Raw genomic sequence first — 21161 nt, forward strand, 5'->3', positions numbered from 1 at the left:
TCCAATATTAGCTCAATTTAAAAATATTTTAGTGCTATTGAATCAAGCCCCACGTGTACCCCCCCAGTGGCCAGACTGAGACCTGAGTGGTGGTTCCTCAGCACTTAGTTCTCAGTCTGCGGCTTGCAGTTTAGGTTCTGAGCCACCCCTGCACAAATCAGTCCTCTCTTAATCTCTCTACTCTTTCCTATCATTTCCTGGATTCCTTGGGCTGGTTCCCATCCTGGTCCTCCAGCCAGAAAGCTTGGGCTTTCTTTTCCCTGCTCTGCTGCACACTTTCAGAGACTCCATCTGCACCCAGCAATGCAGCAGGACACAGAGATTACAACAGTGATGTGCCTGGTGCTCTTAGGGTCATAGCTCTTCTGGTCAGAGTTTTAGGCCCTGCCTGGACACTGCTGCTATCCAGGGGCTTCTAAAACAACAAAGCTTGGACACTAGGGTAGGAGAGGAGAAAATATGATAAAACAGATTTTCTCCACTCTCTGGCCCTTAGGAATTCCTCTCACTGCCCTTCAGCCCAGAAAGAGGGGCCTCCTCCCAGAACTGTCAATGCACACTTGCTATGTGCCTCTGGGTTTCCGGGAGTCTGAGTATGAGCCAAGTGATAGTGGAGGGAAAACGGTAAACTCACTGGTGGGACATTGAATGCTAGTCTCCTCTGCTAAACCTCCTGCTCTCTACACACTAGGAGTGTTTGGAGCTCTGCACACTGTCCACAGCTTTGGTACACACAGTAATGCAGAAGAGACTGGAGGGGCAGAAGAAACAGGACCCTGGACCCGTTTTCAGTCAAAATCTTTAGATGGGTAAGCTAATCTCTGCATTTTCCAGGTGTTTTAGCAAGATTCTCTGCTGCTATTTATGCAAATCTCTCAGAAAGCCCTCACACAGGAAGCCTTTAACTTGTTCAAGTTGTTTTTTTACAAATTGTTCTTTCCAAAAGAGACACCTCCCAGAGCTACGTCGTGAGAAGTGGTGCATCAGGTCTGTTTCCATGTATCACAAGGCAGAAACCTGACAGCGCGGGGCATGCCACTCGATCATGGGGGGACTGATGTTGGCTTACTCCACGCAGCCCATTAACCCAGTCTTACCACAGCCAGGATCAGCATTTCAACGCAGACTTGGGGTATTTGTTTTCACATAGTAGTGAGTGACAGTTATAGCAACCTCACAGCTCTGCTCATAGTTTGATCACTTCTACAATTACACATACTCTTCCTGGCTGCTGACAAAAAAAAAGTTCTTGAACCTGGAAATCCTCACTGACAATGCATTATATTCTTTGTAGGTTTAAATGGGAGGAATTGATGGGAAGATTGTTTGCCAAAGAAACTGAACAGATGCAACAGGAAATGGAGATGGGGAGAGAAATGAAAAGAAGAAAGAATACAGAAGCTATAGGAGAGGTAACTGGAAGATGAAGGGAGAGAGAAGGAGAAGGTAAGTAGGAAGGAGCGAAAGGAGGTAGGAAAGGAAGAATGGAAGGAATGAGATGTGTAAGGATAGACTCGCATGTGTTCTGCATTCCATAAAGTGCTACACAGCATGAAGCCCAGGGCAGGGGAGTGACTGAAGGTGAGGGTGGGAGAACAGGTGACATGGCTGAAAACTGAGCAACATGGACTCAGCAGCCACACAGGCTAAGGCGTGGAACCTGGCATGGGTCACACACAGACATCTTTCTTGGAGCTGAACAGAGACCAGGAGATTGGGGACAATGTCCTAGGAGTAATCAGCATAATGACCCTTCTTTACCCCGTAGGGGAAGATTATTGGTTTTATTAAAAAATTAAAGATTGCTACAGGGAACAAGAAGCAAGCCAGGGAGTAAAATTTTTTTTTTTCTTTTAGGCATCCAATAGAATCTGAATAAAACACAAATGGTTTAGGGGGAAATAGCAAGTTAATTTAAGACAATTAGGTTCTCTGTCCTCATTTTTTACTAAAATTAGTTCAACTTTATCTTTTTAAAAAACAAGTATTACATAGGGCAATTTTTTTTTCTGGTTATTCTGCTTTATTTTTTTTTAAATTTGTCTTTATTATTGAAAGTATTACAATAATACTTTGTGTGCTTTTTTTCCTCATTTATCCCCTCTACCTCACATCCATCCAGGCCTTCACCACACTATTGTGTATGCCCATGTGATGTGTGTGTGTGACCATTACAACTGAACAATCGGAATGACTGGTCAACCAGTCACTAATGATGTGCATTGATCATTAGGGGGCAGATGCTCAATGCAGGAGCTGCCCCCTGGTGGTCAGTGCACTCCCACAGCCAACATCCTATGGCCAGCCAACCTCCCCCCGGTCCTTCCCCCTGGCTGGTAAACCTCCCACAGCCCTTTCCCCTCATCCAACAGGCCCCATCCAGTTGGCCCCTTCTGGCAGCCAGCAGGCCCGGCCCCAATCGGGACTGGGTGAGACAGCCCCAATAGACCCTGATCACCAGCCAGGCCTAGGGACCCCACCCATGCATGAATTTCGTGTACTGGGCCTCTAGTATGCATATCAGTTAATCTCTATGTCCTCCCCCAACCCCCACCCTGTCTTCCCTTTGAAATTCATCAGTCTGTTTCATGCTTCTATGTCTCTGGATCTATTTTACTCATCAGTTTATTTTGTTTATTAGATTCCACAAGATTCTCTCTCTTTAGAAAGGCCCGGATAATACCATTCAGATAAAGGAGGACTCACAAATACACGAATCCTTGATGGTATTTGGCTTGTTGGCTGTGCTTCCTGCCATATGGTGAGAGGAGGGCAGGGGTGGGGTGGAGAAAGGAAGGTTGTAGTAACACATCAGATCTATACTATACTATTGCAGGTATGTCTTGCTCTTCCATGAAAACAGAGACAAAAATCCAAAGAAAATGCAAACTCCCTAACTCTATAGCACCATTATTAATCATACAGACCTGTGAAGGCAGGCACTTTCATTTCAACTCATTATCTTAGAAATCGGAAAATCCTCTTACCTGAACTTGTTCCTTTCTTCCCGTTCTATTCTCTGCAATCTTTCTTCTCTCTCCTGCCGCCGCCTCTCTCTCTCGGCTGCCAGGGACTCCTGGTGCTGCCTAAAGGATGATGTGACAAGACCACTCAGTGATGACCTAAAGATATAACGAGGTCATGTTTTAGTGGGTTGGCCTACGATTAAAGGTACTGAAGTAGGAACCGATCAGACATTGGTTAGAATTGAGGGTCCGGCTGGATCTAGGGAGTTCTTGGGGAAAATCCCCAAGCGTCTCAGGTCTTCTGTTTCTGGATCTCCATCTCTAAGTGGAGATAAGTAACCTGCCACAGACACTGGAAGGACAAAACGGTGTCATGTATAAAATACTAAGCATTCTGCACAGCAAATAAACCATCCACAAAAGGAAAAGGCAACCTAGAGAATGGGAGAAAATATTTGCAAATATCCCAAATGTATAAAGAGCTCATGTAACTCAACAGAAAAAAAAAATTGGGTAGATCTGAACCAACATTTCTCCAAAGAGGACATACAGATGGCCAACAGCTATGTGAAGAGAAGCTTGGCATTTCTAATCATGAGAAAAACACAAACCCCAGAAACAGGCAACTTTCCCCATCACTGTTGCTTCCCTTCTGGGACATCTGCCATTGGAGAGGGGACCTGGATTCCAGGCTTCCTCATGCTCTCTCTGCAGCCGGTCGCACACTGCACTGGCGAGAGCAGAGCCTCCCCACCATGGGAGGGCCCGGCTAGGCTCCCACAGCTGCTGTGGAGATGGGCCCCATGTGCAGCCTTACCTCACTGTGCTGGCTCATGCATCAAGCATGAAGCGACTGATTCTTCCAGGTGTGGCTGGCATCACACTCTGGCCTGTCCACTGGCCCTTCTGCAGGCTCGAGCCCCGGGCATGCAGCAATTCATGCCCCTTTCCTTTTACTCTCCACCCTCTTGGCCAAGACCATGTGAGTCCTTCAGCAGAACTCACCCAGCTCCAGGTCCACCCTGCTTGGCTTCATAATTAAACCATTCTCCTGGCAGCTTCCAAAATCACCACCCGCCACCAGCACCTTGTGTCCTATGATTTCCAGACTTTACTGGCCCGGACTAAGGCCCACCCTTTCCATCTTCTCACTTCCTCTCTACTACAGGCCAGCTTTCCGCTCCCTTAGGCACTTACCTCTGCTTTAAACACTTAGTTTTTCCCAAAATCAATCTCCCAGGGATCTCAGGACCATGTTTTTAAGGAAGATGTGAACCCTATTCTCTCATCTCCCTCTTTACCTTCCCTTCTGCACATACTCTCACCTGCCACCGGGCAAACCTAGAGGCAAACTGCAAGTTGTCTCACATTAGAGACAGTTTCTCAGACTTCTCACCAGAGATGTCCACTGGGAGGATGGGCCATCCGTGCCTGTCTCCCCTCTCTCCAGCTTCTCTATGAAGGTTCATCACGATGTTTACTACAATGGAACTCACTATGTGTGTATGGTGTGCTTATCCTCTGTTTCTGCGACTATATGTGACCCTCATGACGTCAGGGGTAGGGTCAGAATGGATCAGTGTCAGATTCCCATGCCAAGCACAAGATTGGCACATTCAGTATTTTCTGAATGAAATACATCTGTACTATGTAATATTTGTAACTGTGTGTGTGTGTGTGTGTGTGTGTGTGTGTGTGTTCAGCCCCAAGGGCCAGGTTTCCAGCTGTCCCTGGCTACCATGGCATTGTTTATTGGCATTGTTCAAAGATTACTGAATGAGAAAGGGAGGGAGGGGTTATCTATCCACCATTCTAAGTGTGTGTAACTATCTATACACCAAATTTCTCCCCAATCCAGTCTCTCCCATTATACCCCTAAAGCATCTCACTCATTGCTGGGCTTTGAGGTAAGGAGTGGGGAACTGAGATAAGAGAACAAATATCAGGAATCTAGGAATCCATTTTCTGAAGGAAAAAAAAAAATCTCCCTCTTTTTGCTCCGTAACCTTTATACACCACCAGTGCCAAACCACTGTAGCCAATGACGACTGGAAAGCTGGCCATCGGGGGCCGTGACCCAGCCGGGTGACGGCACAGAGCTCAGCGGACAGCACCGATGAGCTGTACCGTCTCCAGCTCTGCGGGGGTAGGCATTCTGGTCTGTGATAGTTGCACTTTCTTGTTACAGATCTCACCTAATGCTAAGTGTCACACACACTGCTCTCACTTCCAAACAGAATTATAATACACACCTCTTACGGCTGCTCTGTACATCCTTTAGGTAAATAAGGGTGAGAGAATTATCTAGTTAAAAAAAAAATTCAATTCTGCTTTCCAAAGGAAGAAAACTCATGAGTTTGTTCGCCTGGCTATTTGCAAAGCAGCACAGGGAATCGCATGTCAGACACAGAAATGGCTGCTGACTGAGAGTAAAGAGCCCTAAAGGCAGAAGACGGGGAAAGTGGGAACAGCACAAAGTGCCCTCTGCAAAGGCAAAACACCTCTTCACCCTTCCAGGGAACATGGATTCTTCTAAGCCATGTCCTGTTTGTCTTAAGAAAGATTTCCCCCAAATCTTCTCATCGAATGGCTAGTCCAGGAAGTTGAAGCATCTTCATCCTGTGGCTTTGTGGGACCCAGGTTCACTGCCACGGACCCTGGGGGTTGTGAACCCCGAGAAACAAATGGATAGACACATAATGATTCAAAGGGCTGAGAGCTGACATAGCAAAGTCTGGACTCAAGAGGATGTTACAGTTCATCCTGCCAGGAGAAGTCAGGAGTTTTAGAGGATGCGGCGGAATCAAGGGGCAGAGCACATACAAAGAAAGGGGCCTCAGAAGAGCCTGCTATGTTCACAGGACATTTGCGGGGGGTGAGGGTGGGGCTAAAGGACAGGGATGATGGGGGAAAAGCTGGAAGACGCATACAGGACCCAAACATGAGGCATCCTCCAGGCGATGGTAACCAGCTGGGCTGTGTTCATAGGCAGTTGGAGTCATCAAGGTTTCTAAACAGGAAAAGTCAACTGCTCGGATGTGCATTTCAGAAAGGATAGAAGACACACCCCACTGCAATATAGAGTCTGGGCATGACGTAGATCTGGAACTAAATCTGTGGTCGTAGGAACCATGAGGAGGAGTCAGATTCAAAATGCACGTGGGAGGAAGAATCTCCAGCATCTGTTAGGCGCCCAGCGTCTCCCCACAGGCAGAGGGCTGAGCCAGAGCCCGGGTTCCCAACGCCCACAGTTGTTACATAAAACTGCCACGAGGGAGCCAGACCCTATTGTAAACTCACTCTGTCAACTGACTGGTGCTTCTCCTCTGCACTTTGGATGTAACACGATCAATTAATCAGGACCACATTGTGCCTTACAGGAACTCCTTGTCTGTAACGAGATTGCTATCAGGAGTAGCAGCGGCCAAGAGGGTGTGGGGGGAGGGTCTGCTTGCTATGCTGCACAGCACAAGCTCGTGGCTTCTTTGTTTGAAGGTAAGGAACGATCCACATTGATAGCCTTTATTTCCTGCTGGCAGTAGTGAGCTGAGTACCATTAACTGTGATCACACAAAAAGGCATGATTTTATCCCATCTTCCTTGCCTTTTCTCAGTGATTTTTTTTACATATACTTTGATCAATTGAAAAGAAAAAGTTTACCTACAGCCCATTGGACAGTGGGGCTTTTGATGCCACTGACATGGAATTTTGAAAGTACTGTGTAGCCCAGCCAGCATGGCTCAGTGGTTGAGTGTCAACCAATGAACCAGGAAGTCACGGTTCAATTCTGTCAGGGCATATGCATGAATAGCAAGTTTGATTCCACAGTGGGGTCATGCAGGAGGCAGCTGGATCAATGATTCTCTCTCATCACTGATCTTTCTCTATCTCTCTCCCTCCCTCTCCCTTCTTCTCTGAAGTCAATAAAAATATATTAAAAATAAATAAATAAAAAGTACCGTGTAGATCAAGTGATGAACCACAGCCAACAAGTATTTGGGATCCAGATAAACACATAGGGCATATATTTGAAAAAAGCAATGATCTGAAAACCCAACAAGTAGAACCTCAAGGCAAGGGAGATACTGGTGGAGGAAGAAGTGACAAAAGCCAAAGTTGATTAGAAGGGGAAAACAAAGCACACACAGAACAGTCACATGGAGGAGAAAGTCGGGATGAAGAAGACAAAGGTAGCAGCAAATTCACTCAGGGCTATCGTCAGCAGTCCTGCCATGCAAGTAAGAACTACATGCGCTAACATCCCTGAAAAGAGATAGAAAGACATAGACACCATCATTCTGAGGGAGGAGTGACCACACCAGTGTGGAAGCAGGTCACAGGGAGTGAAGTCCCACGACGTGGAGTTGAGCTGGAAGAAGCAGCCAGCACTAGGCACCATAGGGACCCTCACTCCTAGTCTTAGCTTCTTGGTCTCAACTTCCCTATACCTTCTCCGGCTCTTTATCCCAGCCACCAATTTCTGCAAAGGCCCACAAGATGGAGATGTCCCCACAGGAATGGGAAGAGAATGCCATCTGCCTTTCCTAATTTCCAGGAACCAAAAATTCATGTGCTGTGATTACTGTTTGCTTGCTTGCTTGTTTCATTTGAATATTTGACCATGAATGGTTCAACTATTCCTGTAATTATGTTTCCCTTTAACAAGAAAACATTTAGAGCTTTTCCACTAAAAAAGTACTTTTTTCTCTCTCAAAATTGAAGCATTTTAAAAGTCGGCTTTCATTACACAGTTGCATCTTGTATCCCTGAGGGCCTTTGCAAATAATCTGGTTTTCCTCTTTTGTTTTGGTACAATTCAAGTTCCAATGTCATGAAAATTAATGCCTTACTGTCTCTTTCTAAAAGAGAGCCCTATACACGAAGCTGTGATAGCAGATGTGGAGATGGACTGATTTTGATTCCCTTGTTTTGACTTGGTTTTGTATACTGTTCCTTCAGTTCCTTCCTTTCTGGGTCAATTTATCATTCCACGTTTTATTAACATCCAACTCACTGACATGCCTGGGGAGACTCTGGGAAACTTGAAGTGCAGATTGATGCTTAGGAGTCATGTCCAAGGCGGCCAGCCCCAAGGGCTGCTTTAGTTGGCCTGGTTTTCCCAGGACTTCTGAGAAGAGAGCCTTCTTTCCAAGTCAAGGGAATGAAGTCCTAGCGTCCTGAGTTCTGCCCTGGCATACGCTAGTAGTCAGGGGTGTGCTGCCAGATGTGGGTTCTCATCGCAAAAATGCAACTATTGTTCGTAAGAGTTCAATGTCTTTCCTAAGAAAAAAGTTTTTCTTTTTTATTTCAATAAAATATGGATATGTGAAGCATTTCAACAATAAGTCTTACACATTTCACTGAAGAACATAGCTCAGTCAAAACGATCATAGAGCTCCATAAGGCAAAAATTTCTCACAGATGTGAAAATAGATTATGGGTGACATGCAAAGAATTCAGTTGTCAAACAGAAAACATTAAACTATACAAAACACACATTATCATAAATGCACCTGACCTCATATGCTTGGGCTCCTCTTATTTTTTATTTTTATTTTTTGTTTTGTTACGATCACAAAACATAAGCCAGCAAGGTGAGAGTAAGAAGAGATGATGCAGCCAGATCTGATGTGTTCCATGGTCTTAATAATGAAAATGCACATCCAATGTTTCAAATGATTCATTATAGGGTTTTTCAAAGTCACAGATGGTGAGAGTTGAATCCATATGCAAATGGAAAGAAGCAATAAACCCTCTGAAGCTACTTTAGCCACTGGTGAATCCAGTGGATGGCAAAGGTGCTGAATTTCCTGTGCAGAAATGCCCTGTGAGAGGGAACAGGCCCCGGGGAAGGGGCTCCTGCCACTGCGGTCCCCTGGGACCAGGTCTCAGCATACAGGCTCCCAGAGGGATTTCATCCAGCGCCTTCTTCATGCTGAAGACCGCAGAGCCCACATCTCCCTGGCTGTCATAGACGCCTCATACCTTGCATGTCTCAGGTTGGACATCTCCACCCTCCATCTGCTCTTCCTCCAGGATCTTCTTAGTTCCTTTCTTTTCATACCCACATGCAAGCCTGACCCCTCACTCCTTTCACTTCCCCTGCTCCCACCCTCCTTGTGGCAGCCAACTCTGCCCAAACTCGGGACTTCTCCCGCAATCCCCTGGGTCACTGGCCTTCTTGGGCATGGTCATCTGTCTTGGACTTGGAGGCAGCCTTGGCCCACTAGGTGCCATTCATTGATGTGTAAGAGGACATCGCCAGCTGCTTCCAAATCTGAACAGCCCTGTGGCCTCAGGATAGAGACCAACCTCCTCCCCAGAGCAATCAAGGTGCTCCTGGATCCAGCCCTACTCTTCCTCCTCCAATTTCTCCCCCAGGAGACACTCAAACAGATCAAGAAGGGAAGGAAACACAGTCCTTCAGGAGCCGGCACCCCTGAGCCTTCCAGCTTAACCCTGTCCTAGGTCTCTAGGAGTCAGAAAGAGGGTAGAGACCGGGACTTCACCATTGGGATCATGGAGGAACTTCCCCTAAGCCCAGGACTTCAGGAACTTGCAGGTCTCCTGTCCTTATAACTTCTCACCTTCAAGGGCCTCCAAACAGTTCCCAAACCAATGAGTGGGCAATTCACCCAATGACCCAACACTGGCTGCCACTGCCGTGGCCAGAGTTGGGTACTGTGGGGGACACAGCACGGAATGGAGCCTGCTGCCCACTCCCAAAGAGCTGGGAGCCTCGTAGGCGTGAGATGTCTCCTGTAAGAGAGGTCAGACTCTCATATTCCTCACATTGGCCCCAAATCCTTCATCCCACAGGACAAGGATCTTCTTTATTAGTGACCTCTCTGGGAGCACAGGCAAGCTCAGCTGACCCCAAGAGGAGGTGTCCCAGGGTAAAGGACAGAGGGTGTCTTCAGGGTAATCACCTGGTGACCTCATTACCAAGGCCTAACTGAGCCTGAATACGCCCAGGCCAGGGCCACACTGAGCTGTGGAACCTGAGAGTTTGACACCATGGGGTTTACATAGCATCTTAGAAATTAATGCTGAGGGGTGGCAGGGCAAACTACATTGGACAGCCCTTCTTCCCGGGACTGTGAGGACGTGCCTGCTCCACATCCTGATCAAGTCTCTCATTACCAGCTGCACTTGGTCAGACACACTCTCCAACACACAGGAGAGGACCAAAATGAAGTACACAGATCGAATGTGTTTCAGATTTAGGACTTGCAGCAAATGACCCCCGGGGCATCATTCATGTCTAGATTTCTGACCAATCATAAGCTGCTGGACATTATACTCCATCATCACACATTGTCACTTCCCACGGGACTCACATGGGGGGCAGGGGGAGTACACAGAGCACTTTCACATGTACCTTCCATCTGTTCATCAAAACCACCCTAGGTAAGGGTTGGCAGAACTGGCATTTTACCCTTAGGATGCAGTAACTTCCCAGTGAGTTGGGGCCCTAGCCAGTGTTCTCTAACTCGGCAATCTTGCCATATAAGGGTAACTGTTTTCAACTGTTCTAAAATTACAGGACCTACCTACCCTTCCCTATGAACACATCCTTGTGCAATCAGGAGTAAGTGCAAGGTAATTTCTGGTGGTCTAATACTCCTGCCAAGTTAAATTCCTGCCCTGAACCCATATAATTCTTTTCTCTTCTGGTAGGTCTGGATTAATTACACAACACCTCAATGGTCCCACTACTGACTAACACAGAATTAATCATTCAGAGGTGAAAATTGATGTGTGTAAGACAAATTGCAGAGTTTATGCTTGATCTAGAACAGCTTTTGAGTGGTGAATCAAATCATTTACATTTAAATGCTTTGGAAAAATAGTTCTGTTCTTTCTTTCTATGGAAAGTGGGTAGGAAGATGAGATAATAATAATAAAAATATCTCTAATAAAATATTTACTGACTAAAAGGTGTAAAAGAAAACAGCCTTGCCTCTGGGATATATTCTAGAAAGAAAAACACTCTAGATTATACTTTCATTGACACTTTTCCATTAGGCACTCTTCATCAAATGGATCCCCTGTACGTGAGGACAGTGAAGCCATCAGAATGCTCCCTATAAGATAAGACCTACCTGTCCAGCCTGGGATCCTGGGGGGTTGGAAGAGATGATATGGAAGCAGTGGGCACAGTGGATCCAGAAGAAGGTCTTGAAGGGTGGTAAGAATGGTTGCCAAAGTTGTTGTATCTAAAGAGTGCAGAGGATTAAGTTGGGAGCAAGGGGAGACAGGAGAAATGCGTACCAGTCAGTAAATAAGGAATAGCAAATTATCTTAAATTTTCCAAGAGAAACAGGTCTGGAAACGCTAACACTGTCAGTGATGGCACTAATGCAATAAATAAATAAATAAATAAATAAATAAATAAATAAATCACTAACTGCTTTGTTTTGTTTATTGCTCATTAGAGACGGTTCTCAAAGTCCAAACCCATTAAGCAGCAGGATTCTGAGAAAGGGTTTAATAAGGCACTCATGTACAGTCAAACTATTTGCTAACATAAATTAGAGTCCAAATTATTTTCATTTGAATCATGAAGAGTTTTCTTGCCTCTCCTGGTGGTATAATTAGCATTAAATTCTTTAGCCAATTATCTGGTAGACAAATGCCAGATGATTGGCTAAAGAAACATTTTATGAAAAATTCTGCTTTAGGTATTTCTGAATCAATTTCATTCATTAGATATAATCTCATCATGTGGCTGGTGACGAAGAATAAGATGTCCCCGGGCCTTGTGGATTAGCTTGTTGCTAAAAAGTGCAAGTGTCTATTTTTTCATTTGATATTTCCCCAGGAATAATATCACAGACACTAGGTTTAAACAAACTTTCATCATTTCACAACCATCTTTTATAAATTCCAGGACTTGAAGAATTCTAGAGTTTTCTTTGTTTATTCAGAATAGATGCCCGTTAGCCATCTTCACTCCGTGAATTCCCAGAACACAAGTTAGTAGTTGAAGCCCTTGCCTGGGCTAGACACTCATGATTAATTACAAATAACAGGATTCAGAGAACTTTGCCTCCCAAACTACTCAGCCACTCCTTCCCCTGAACCAGTTAGGGATCTTGTATTTGGGGATATGGAACCTCAAGGGTCATTTGTATTTGGCTACTTGGAACCTCAAGGGTCACTATGATATAAGTGCACAAAGACCTTCCTTCATAAGCTGAATCCAGCCCAAACTCCTGCTGACAGAAATCAGTTCTAGCCATTCTGGGAAGCAATTAGACCTCAATACGTAGATGTCCTTTTACAGAGTAAGTCCACTTTTGAGGAGTTATCATCACCCTTATGGTTATTTATGTACAGAAAATATCAAGTAGGGAACATTATGGAGATCATAGTGAAAACTGGAAACTACCCAACTAGCTAACAATGTAAGAGCAGGTAAGAAAGTGTATTACTCATTAATGGAATATTATGCAACCATTAGAAGTTATTGCCAATTTTATAAGTGATAACATGGGAAATGTCTATACACACACACACACACACACACACACACACACACACACACACATATATATATATATATATATATATATATATATATATATATGTATGTTTATATCTACATATATATGTGGGCTGAATTAAAACATCAAGATATAATATACATTAAGTTTGATCACATCTTTGTGTAGAAAAAAGTGTAAAAAAAACCAGATCATCTATTTTAAAAGGTTTAAGAGATAAAATGTCAGTTTTTCTTAATAAATTACACTATTATAATGAGAAATGAAGTATTTCCATTTCCCCAAATCTATCCTGTGTTAAGTCTTGTGTGCTGGCTGTTTCTCTCACTTGATTATTTGGTACCACACGCAAGGCCTGTGCTCGGAACCAGGCCTTTCACCGGCAGGCGGGGACCCAGATCCACAGCGTTACTCCATTGTCTGCTCATTGCACACACCACCTTCACAGGACTTGGTTTCTGGCGTTTATTTTCTCTTCTCTTAAAAGACCCAACACTATACATGTTTCACTGCTTCCATGAGTGTTGATTTGATTTTTCTATTTTATTTGATTTTTCAAGAAGATAGTTCTTGAGAAAACCAAATCACAGGCACAGAGCAAAAGATGAGAAGAATGTACAAAGAAAGGAAGATGCAGAGAAGGAAGAGAAAAGCTTAGGAGCAAAGAAGAGGGAGAGAAGGGAGGAGGCAGCAAACGGTGAGAGGTGGAGGGAAGGAGGCTGCCGCTCCCCCTGAGCTGAGTCCTCGGGGAGCTGGTCCCTGGGCTCAGGCTTCACCTTGGGCCCCAGCTGCCTGGACTCCCCGCTGGTTATTCTCTGCAACTAAAACAAGTCCCTTCCAGCCCAATGTGGGCATCGGGGGACTGTTTTAACAGGACTGCTTTACTGAAATTACATTAAAATGATGCTATGGAAATAAGGCAAGCAAAATGCTTTCTCTCCTCCTTTGGTCTTTCTAGTGGCCAGCAATTCATTCAAATACCTCACAGCCTGTCCAGTTTTGCTTCTCCATTTCAGAGAAACTAATTGGATCCTGCAATTCACTATTCAGTTTTCTTTTATTTTCCTAATTTTCAATGACTAACTGGTTGGTCTCCAGTATAACCCATTTAATGGCAGTCATCTACGAAAACCATCAGAAAATTAATGGGAACAAACAATATTTAGACAGCATTCAAATTCCTGTCAAATATTTAAAGATTATAAACTCTTCTCAGTTCAATCTAAGTCGGTCCTCATTCACAAACATGTGGCAGCTTTTTGTAATTTCTAGGTATAATCGTGTGAGCAATTTGTATGTTTCTACTGCTCCCTCCCCCAAGGGCTGTAAGTAGTAGTGAAGCTTGGAAACCAAGTTTGAGGAACCTGGGTCCCAGGAAAGCCCCATCCATCAGAGGCTGTGAGACCATCACCAGAAAGTCCTGGATTGCCATCTTGAGCAAACACCACCCTGCTGGGGGAAATGCGGTTGCCAAGATATTTTTATTCAGTGAAGCATACAGCTCTTAACTTGCACAGAGATCCTGTTCTCAGAGGGCATACGAGCCACGTTGGAGGCAATCCATAAACATTGTGGGAAAGATGACAATAATCCAAGACTGTTAAATCTGAAGAGACTGGTGGGGAGCTTGTAGTTGGGAGGTGTTTGAACTGGAGTCCACAGACTCCTGGAGACAGGGTGTGGCTGGGGTAGGCCTGGGATTAGGAGTTCTGTGTCCCTGAGTCCACAAAGGAGACAAGGGGACAGACTGCCCAGTGTAAAAACTACTCTCCACTTATCCAGCCTCTCTGTGCCTCAGTTTCCTCTTTTATAAGTAAGGGCGAGCAATAGAACCTACCTCGTAAGGGTTAAGTGATTCTTTAAAGCTTCAATTTTATGGAAAGTACAGGACCTGGCTCTTAATAAATGCTCAATAAAAGTTAGCAATGATTATTATTACTCTAAAATAGGAGCGGCCTCCAGCATTAGCAGTATTTGATTTTGGACAACTGATTGCTCAAAATATCCAACCCTCTGTTCCCCATTCCCTGCTCTGCAGCACTTTCCAATCCAGGCATCGGAGAAGGGCAAACATACAGGCAAGCTGACAGGCACTGCTGAAAATTCCCTGTGTAGTCTTGATTTACATACCTTTCTCCCCCTACCCTCCTCTCCAATTTTTATAAGAATTATTGAAGTGTTCACACTTTAAGTGATGTCATTGTATTAGTGTTCATGAAGTGATTCCAACTACAAATGTTTGCCATCTCATAGGAGGCTATGAGCAATCTTCAAAAGAAAAAATGCATATTTAGAATAAAAACAGAAAGCTATTGAAAAAAGAAAGGAAATAAAGACACCCACCTATTAGAAGAGAAAGACCGGAAGTTGTAAGGATCAGAGGCAGAATTCGCGCTCAGAAGGAGAGAATCAGAGCCACTGCTAAAGGAAAGAGCGCCCCACTCAACACGCCGCATGGGAAGCCCACTAAAGTACTTGGCTGAATTCTGCGGGTCAAAAGGACCCACGCCAGATGCATTGATTATGTCAGCCCATGCACAGTTTCAAGCTTTACACTGAAAATCCATTTTCAGCCCAGTCCGGTGTGGCTCAGCAGTTGAGCATCGACCAAAGAATCAAAGGTCACAGGTTTGATTCTAGGTCAGCGCACATGCCAAGGTTACGGTCTCGATCCCCAATGGAGGGTATGCAGGAGGCAGCTGATCAATGATTCTCATCATTGAAGTTTCTCTCTCTCTCTCTCTCTCTCTCTCTCTCTCTCTCTCTCTCTCTCTCTCTCTCTCTCTCCCCCCCCCCCTCTCCCTTCCTCTCTGAAATCAATAAAAATATATATTTAAAAAAGAAAAGTGGAAAAGATTCCATTTTTAGTAATTGTATTATTACACGACCCCCTTCATTTGAGCAGATGACAATTTTCTTGTGCATCATGCCTAACTACCGGTAGGTATTTAGTGAGTGGTCAGGGAGTTAGTTCACACCACAACTGTGCTCTGTGCTAATCGAATCCACACAAACAGCAGAAGACAAGACAGGCGATGTGGTTAATAGGCTGTGCTTCCACCCCCGGGTTAATCTCACGCAGGCCTCCACGCGGGCCGATCTACCTGCTTTCCTTCTGGGCCTCGGGTTCCTTGTCCTTGGCGGATAAGGGTGAATCCTCGAAGTCATAGGAGAAGAGATGGAAGGGGCTGTGGGGCACATAGGGCAGCTTTGCTATGGTCTGCGATGCCTTCGGGGGGCCAGGTGTGGAGGTCCGAGAGGCAGGGGTGGGGTGGGGCAGCAGGGCAGGCCCAGACGACCCTGCCCCAGGGCTCCCCGCTGCAGTGCTGGCTGGAAGCTGCTTTCCCTGGGAGATGGAGGTGGCACTGGAGGCAGGGGGGAGGGTTGGGCTCTCCTGCCCAGTGTGCTTCTGCTCTGAGGCAGGGCCGGCCTGGCTGCTGGTGCCACAGGGAAAATAATCGAAGGCAGGGAAGGAAGGGAAAAAAAGAGATTTAGGAGAGAGAGAGAGAGCAAAAGTTAGCAAAGAGGAAAAAGCATGTAAAAACCCACTACTGCTATGGCCGCTTAATTCAGAGTCCAGCGGAACCCCTGGAACTGCGGCAGGAAAGCCCGTCACTGACGCTCTGGTTTGCCCAGTAATCCTGGGGTCCTAGACTTGCCAATCTGGGAGGCCAGACCCCCCAGGCCTATGGGCATAGAGGCCTAAGGGAGGGCATTTGATGGAACCCCAAGGGCTCTTGTGCACCTGCGCTTCACCCTTCCACACACATTTCTCCCCACTGGCTGTGTTGGCACCTGAATCTCCACAACTTGAACCTCACTTCTTTGTCTTGGTCAAACAGAGTATCAGGCCTCTTCCTGAAAAGCCCAGCCTTGAGGAAGTGATATCCTAGAGCCCATACTTTACTCTTTCCTTTCGGTCCTTTCTTGAGAGCAGGTGTGGATGAGAGCAAAGGGAAAGAGACAGGCCAGCAAGGAACGCAAAGAGCAGGAAGGAGGGTTGGCGCGAGGAGCCAACATCTTGCCCATTTCACACTTTCCCAGGGCCTCCTCCACTCTAAGAATTTGTGTTAAATTCTGAAGTTTTCAAAGCTATGGCCCCCTCCTAGAGAATCTGACCCCCAGCCATGCCCATTTGGGGATAGGATATGAGCTGTTTTCTTTCCTACCTCAAATTCTGTGATCCATTTACATATAAGGGCAGGGACATGCCAGTTTCGCTGGCCTGATGGGAGGGTGAGACCACACTGATGTGCTCAGTGCAGGCCTGGCATGTGGTGGGCACACACAACAGGCACACATGATGGATATGCATAGTGGGCACACACAGCAGGCACACGTGATGGGTATGCCTGGTGGACACACACAGCAGGAACAAGTGATGGGTATGTATGGTGGGCACACACAAAGAAGCAGCCAGCAGGAGGGGTGTGGGCAGCAGAAGACACCAAACCCACAGAAGCAGGATCTTCCCACCACATTAAAGTCCAATAAGCTTACACCAGGGCACAAATAGCATGCAGATTGATGTGAATTAACACCTTGGTACTGTCTACATAGAGCCCTGGTGTTCAATATGCACACCTTTATTTCCTGAAGCTGAAACACCTGACTGTAATGTCTGATCAAGGACACTCTCCAGCGTCAGGCATGACGTCAAAAACACTTCAGAGGGTAGATAACAACCACCTACTGTGCAAACAATCCTATGTAAAGACAGCACAATGTCAGCAGGGATGCCTTTGAAAGCTGCCCATTCTGGCCAGATTCCTACATCTGGTCCATAGGAGCTGAACTATGTGAGTCACTGAGGGTTGAAAGGTGTGTGTGTGGGGGGGGGGGGGGGGAGAAGGGGGAAGGGACATGCACATTTCAGCACATAGAGAGCCATACCTGTGTATTTATTGAGGGTCTACATAGTTTTTGTAACTAATTTTTCACCTCAGGAAGGACTGTTCATTAAACCTCCTCCCTTCCCAGAGCATCTGTACCTAAAAAGTCACTATTGCCCAGCAGGCCTCTCGGCATGCACTAGGAGCTCTGGTCAATGCCACCTTTCTCATCCTCGCATTCTGAAATGTATGGCTCACTCTCTGTCACCAGGCCATTCCATTCCTCTCTTCATATCTGCTGGCTTCTTCCCAGTTATTTCCAAAAAAGGGAAGCAACCATTAGTTTGTCAGTTCAGAGAGGATCCCATGACCCATGGGAATGGTGGGAGTCTCAGGGTGTCAAAGGAGCCCATATGAGCACTTTTATTTGTGCTGGTGACCTGGAGAATGAGGCCACAGCAGCAAAGAATCACATTGGCTTTGAAGTTAGTAAGAGAATGATTTTACCCTAATTCATCCAAGATCTTCTTAATTTTGCTTTTTTGGAAAAAACTAACAGTAAAAGTGTCAATTTGCAGCATAATCAATTAAGTGGAGGAAAAAAACACCTGCAAGATGCCTATGTCTGTTACCACTGACTAAAGACAAAAGAATGCACCTTGGAGAAATGAGCAGAGAACAGTAAACTCTCCAAAGGATCCTAGATCCATGTAAGTTGTGCTGGGCATAAAAATAAATACTGAAAATCTTTTTTTTCCATACTCTAGTGGACAAAAAGTGTGCCTGTCTAATTTGATAAAAAAACAAACTTGCATCATTCACACAGGAGTTACCCACACATTTTAGCTAATGTACTGGTTAAATTAGTAGGAAGAAGGAAACACACATAATTATTTTTAGTACAGTGCTGAAGGGATAAAATTTTCTGTCAATCTGAGCCAAAGGACTTAATGACGGAGGGAACAGTGGGAAGAAAACCAATTGGGCGAGTTTTCCACGAAGCATGGTTAGGAAGGCTGAATTGGAGTAAAAACTAAAGTTCTGTAATGAAAACATGCACTGTGATTTCTACAGACTAATTGCTCTGTGGCTCCGTGTATAGGGTCAGTAAGGTTTGCTGGTGGGAGCTGGTGAGGAAGGGAGGAGACTACTGACAGGAGGCTGCAAACCATTCATTAGGAGGGAGCCTTGGACTTTTAGTTGGGGCCTGGGAGGGTCCAGCCCTTGGTACCTGTCCTTGCCCTGAGAGGGGGCATCATCCTCTCTCTCTTCCTCTGAATTGGGTTCCGTGACTGGCTGCTCCTCTTCCTCCTCTTCCTCCTCCTCCTCATCCCTGAGAAGAGGCCAGGAAAAGAGAAATGCACACAGAGACAAGATGGAGAAGTGAGATAAGCATTACAGACAAACAGGAAGATGAAGCAAAATAACTCCAGCTGGCTGAAATGAAAAGAGCACATTCAATCTGTGAAGAGAAGGAAGAGCGTTCTGAGATGGGGAAATTTCAATGTGGGGTGGAGATGCAATAACCCAGCACAGGCCAAATTTCTTTGTCAATTTGGCTGGATGCCACTGCCTTGCACCCCACCCGGGATTCAGAGTAGCTTCTGGCCTTGGGCAGGACTCTTCTGTGGTTTTCCTCCTCCACACAGAGTCATACAGGGAGTGCGTGGTGAGGCCCAGCTCCTGCAGCAAGCAGGGTCCTCACCTTTTCACTGCACCATTGTTGGGTAGAAACCACTGAGGGTCAGGCCACAGGGGCACCTCCATGGGCACATATGATTTTTGCATGCCACTCCCTCATTCTCAGTGAATGTGATTCACAGGGGAAGGAAGGGAGGGCTGATCCACTTCAAGGGTAGATTGGTGATGAAGTCAATCCATATCACCCCTGGGTTTCTCCTGGTGCCTAAGTCTGGAGCCACCTATCATTTCTAGGGGAAGAAGGCTGCCTGTGAGTGAAGCTGACCGGAGAAAAGCAGAGCTGGAGAGAGAGAGGGAGAAGAACAGCCCCCATGGCAATTTTAAACCTGGATCCAGTACTTGTGAAGTTCCATTCTGGCCTTACTAATAGATGATAAATTCTCATTTTTGCTATAAATAGTTGAATGGGGGTTTTGCCCTTGCAGCTGAACAAGTACAGACTTTAATAACTGAATCATTACCTTCCTCTGGCCTCTAAATTTTGTCAACACCTGATTTGCTGGGTGCTATTGTCTACATGAAATACCTACCCGAGGCCATGTGGGCTTGACAAAGGAATTGACTCCTGAGCTCCAGTGACCTTCACCTTTTTTCTCTTCAGCCCCTCACACACTGGTCCTCCTCACCATGACACAGAACTAGCCTGCCTAGGAAATCTGACCACAAGCCCCCATTCACCTAAATCTCTCACTCCACTCCTCCCACCATTAACTTTCCTGCAATCTCATAGTGTCCTTCCCCTACTTTCTTTTTTTCCTTTCCCCCTCTAATTTCTAAAGTAGATGCATCCATAGACCTAGCACTCCTTCAATGCTACCTTCCAATTGCTTCCCTCCCCTACTTCAAGTAGCACAGGTTAGCTTTGCCTCCTCTCTTCTCCACCTAAGAGGAATTCTATGTGTCCAGCTTCTTTTGTTTATTGTCACATTTCTGAGATTCATCTACACTGTTATGTGTACTTGAAGATCATTCATTCTCATTGTTACACAGCATTCCCTTATATAATATACCACAATCCAGTTATCCAATTTGTCGTTGATGATAATCAGGTACTTTTCAGTTGAAAACTATGCCCACTTGAGCCTGAGGCCACCTTCCCTCAGATTGATCAGAAATTGGCAGGTGTTATTAATATTGGTCTATCCAGACCCCACAGATCTCTACCCTGCCACCAAATAGGTCTCTCCCCTTTAAAACAAAACTGTTCCTTCTAAGCAACAGCCTCCTGAACTCTGCTTCTCGATCCTCCTCTCACATAGCACAGCTAACAAAACACACTTTGCACAGCTCGCTAGACTAAAGGACAAAGTTGTGTGTGGCCCCCAGGAGGTCTGCCCAGTGGCCCAGTCACCCGAGACGGGCCTGATGGCCCTGAGGGAATCCGTCTTGGCATAGGTATGACCTGTGTGTGGCAACTAGGTAAAAAGCTCTGCTGTAGGCTTAGATGAGATGAAGACATTTTAAATGCCCCATTTATTTCTATAAAATGCATGGGAAAAAGCATAATGAGATGAAAAAAAATATTTCATAGAACTATTTTGTTAAATTTACAACAGAGAAAGTGCCCCTTTGGGCTCCTCTGCATTGCTCTGTGTTAGAGGATGCTGAGACTGGAGTTTGAACTCAGCCACACAGTGACTCACATTTTCTGTTAACTTTAAGGCTGTTTCTAGGTTACCAAGGGTACAATTAGTGATCTGAAACAGTTAAGACTTATATCTGACCAATTGGAGGGGTGCTTTCATTAAAAAACAGAGTTTTGTTGTCTACCAAAGAGAGAAAAAAGTTTCCCTCTAAAGATTTTTGCCAGCCAAGAGAATGAAAAGACATCTAACAGACCTCAGCTGTTACGCTGATGTTTCCATGGTGAGAACCCAAAGTTAGACAGGAAAGTATTTATTGTCCCTGTAGCACGCAAAGCATAGAAGGAGTATACGGTCCAGGCCATGGATACTAAATATACCCAAGAACAAAACCTTAATACATAAACCATTATTTTGCTATTTTGTTTTAGAATGAACTAATAATGGATTCAGCACATTCCTTTTGCGAAAACTATAGAGCAGTTTGCCCAGCTGGGTGTGACTCAGGGGTTGAGCATCAACCCAGGAACCAAGAGGTCATGGTTCAATTCCCTATCAGGGCACATGCC

The 21161-nt window shown here is 45.4% G+C and overlaps 1 protein-coding gene across 27 annotated transcripts in view; it reads right to left on the minus strand.

The window, feature by feature from the left end:
• FHOD3 (formin homology 2 domain containing 3) overlaps positions 1 to 21161 on the minus strand; it is a 334599-nt gene that overhangs the window by 72437 nt on the left and 241001 nt on the right. For 7 of the 27 annotated variants that reach the window (XM_084888811.1, XM_084888830.1, XM_084888824.1 and 4 more), the window contains 5 exons: positions 18540 to 18641; positions 15581 to 15913; positions 14820 to 14897; positions 11073 to 11186; positions 2988 to 3122 (listed from right to left, as the gene is read on the minus strand). In XM_084888811.1, the coding sequence (XP_084744937.1) occupies positions 2988 to 3122; positions 11073 to 11186; positions 14820 to 14897; positions 15581 to 15913; positions 18540 to 18641 (762 nt within the window). The remainder of the gene's footprint in view (positions 1 to 2987; positions 3123 to 11072; positions 11187 to 14819; positions 14898 to 15580; positions 15914 to 18539; positions 18642 to 21161) is intronic. The other 20 variants (XM_084888814.1, XM_084888817.1, XM_084888813.1 and 17 more) reach the window with 11 other exon arrangements.

Source organism: Pipistrellus hanaki (genome assembly GCF_964339955.1).
Source record: "Pipistrellus hanaki genome assembly, chromosome: 6".
Taxonomy (NCBI): domain Eukaryota; kingdom Metazoa; phylum Chordata; class Mammalia; order Chiroptera; family Vespertilionidae; genus Pipistrellus; species Pipistrellus hanaki.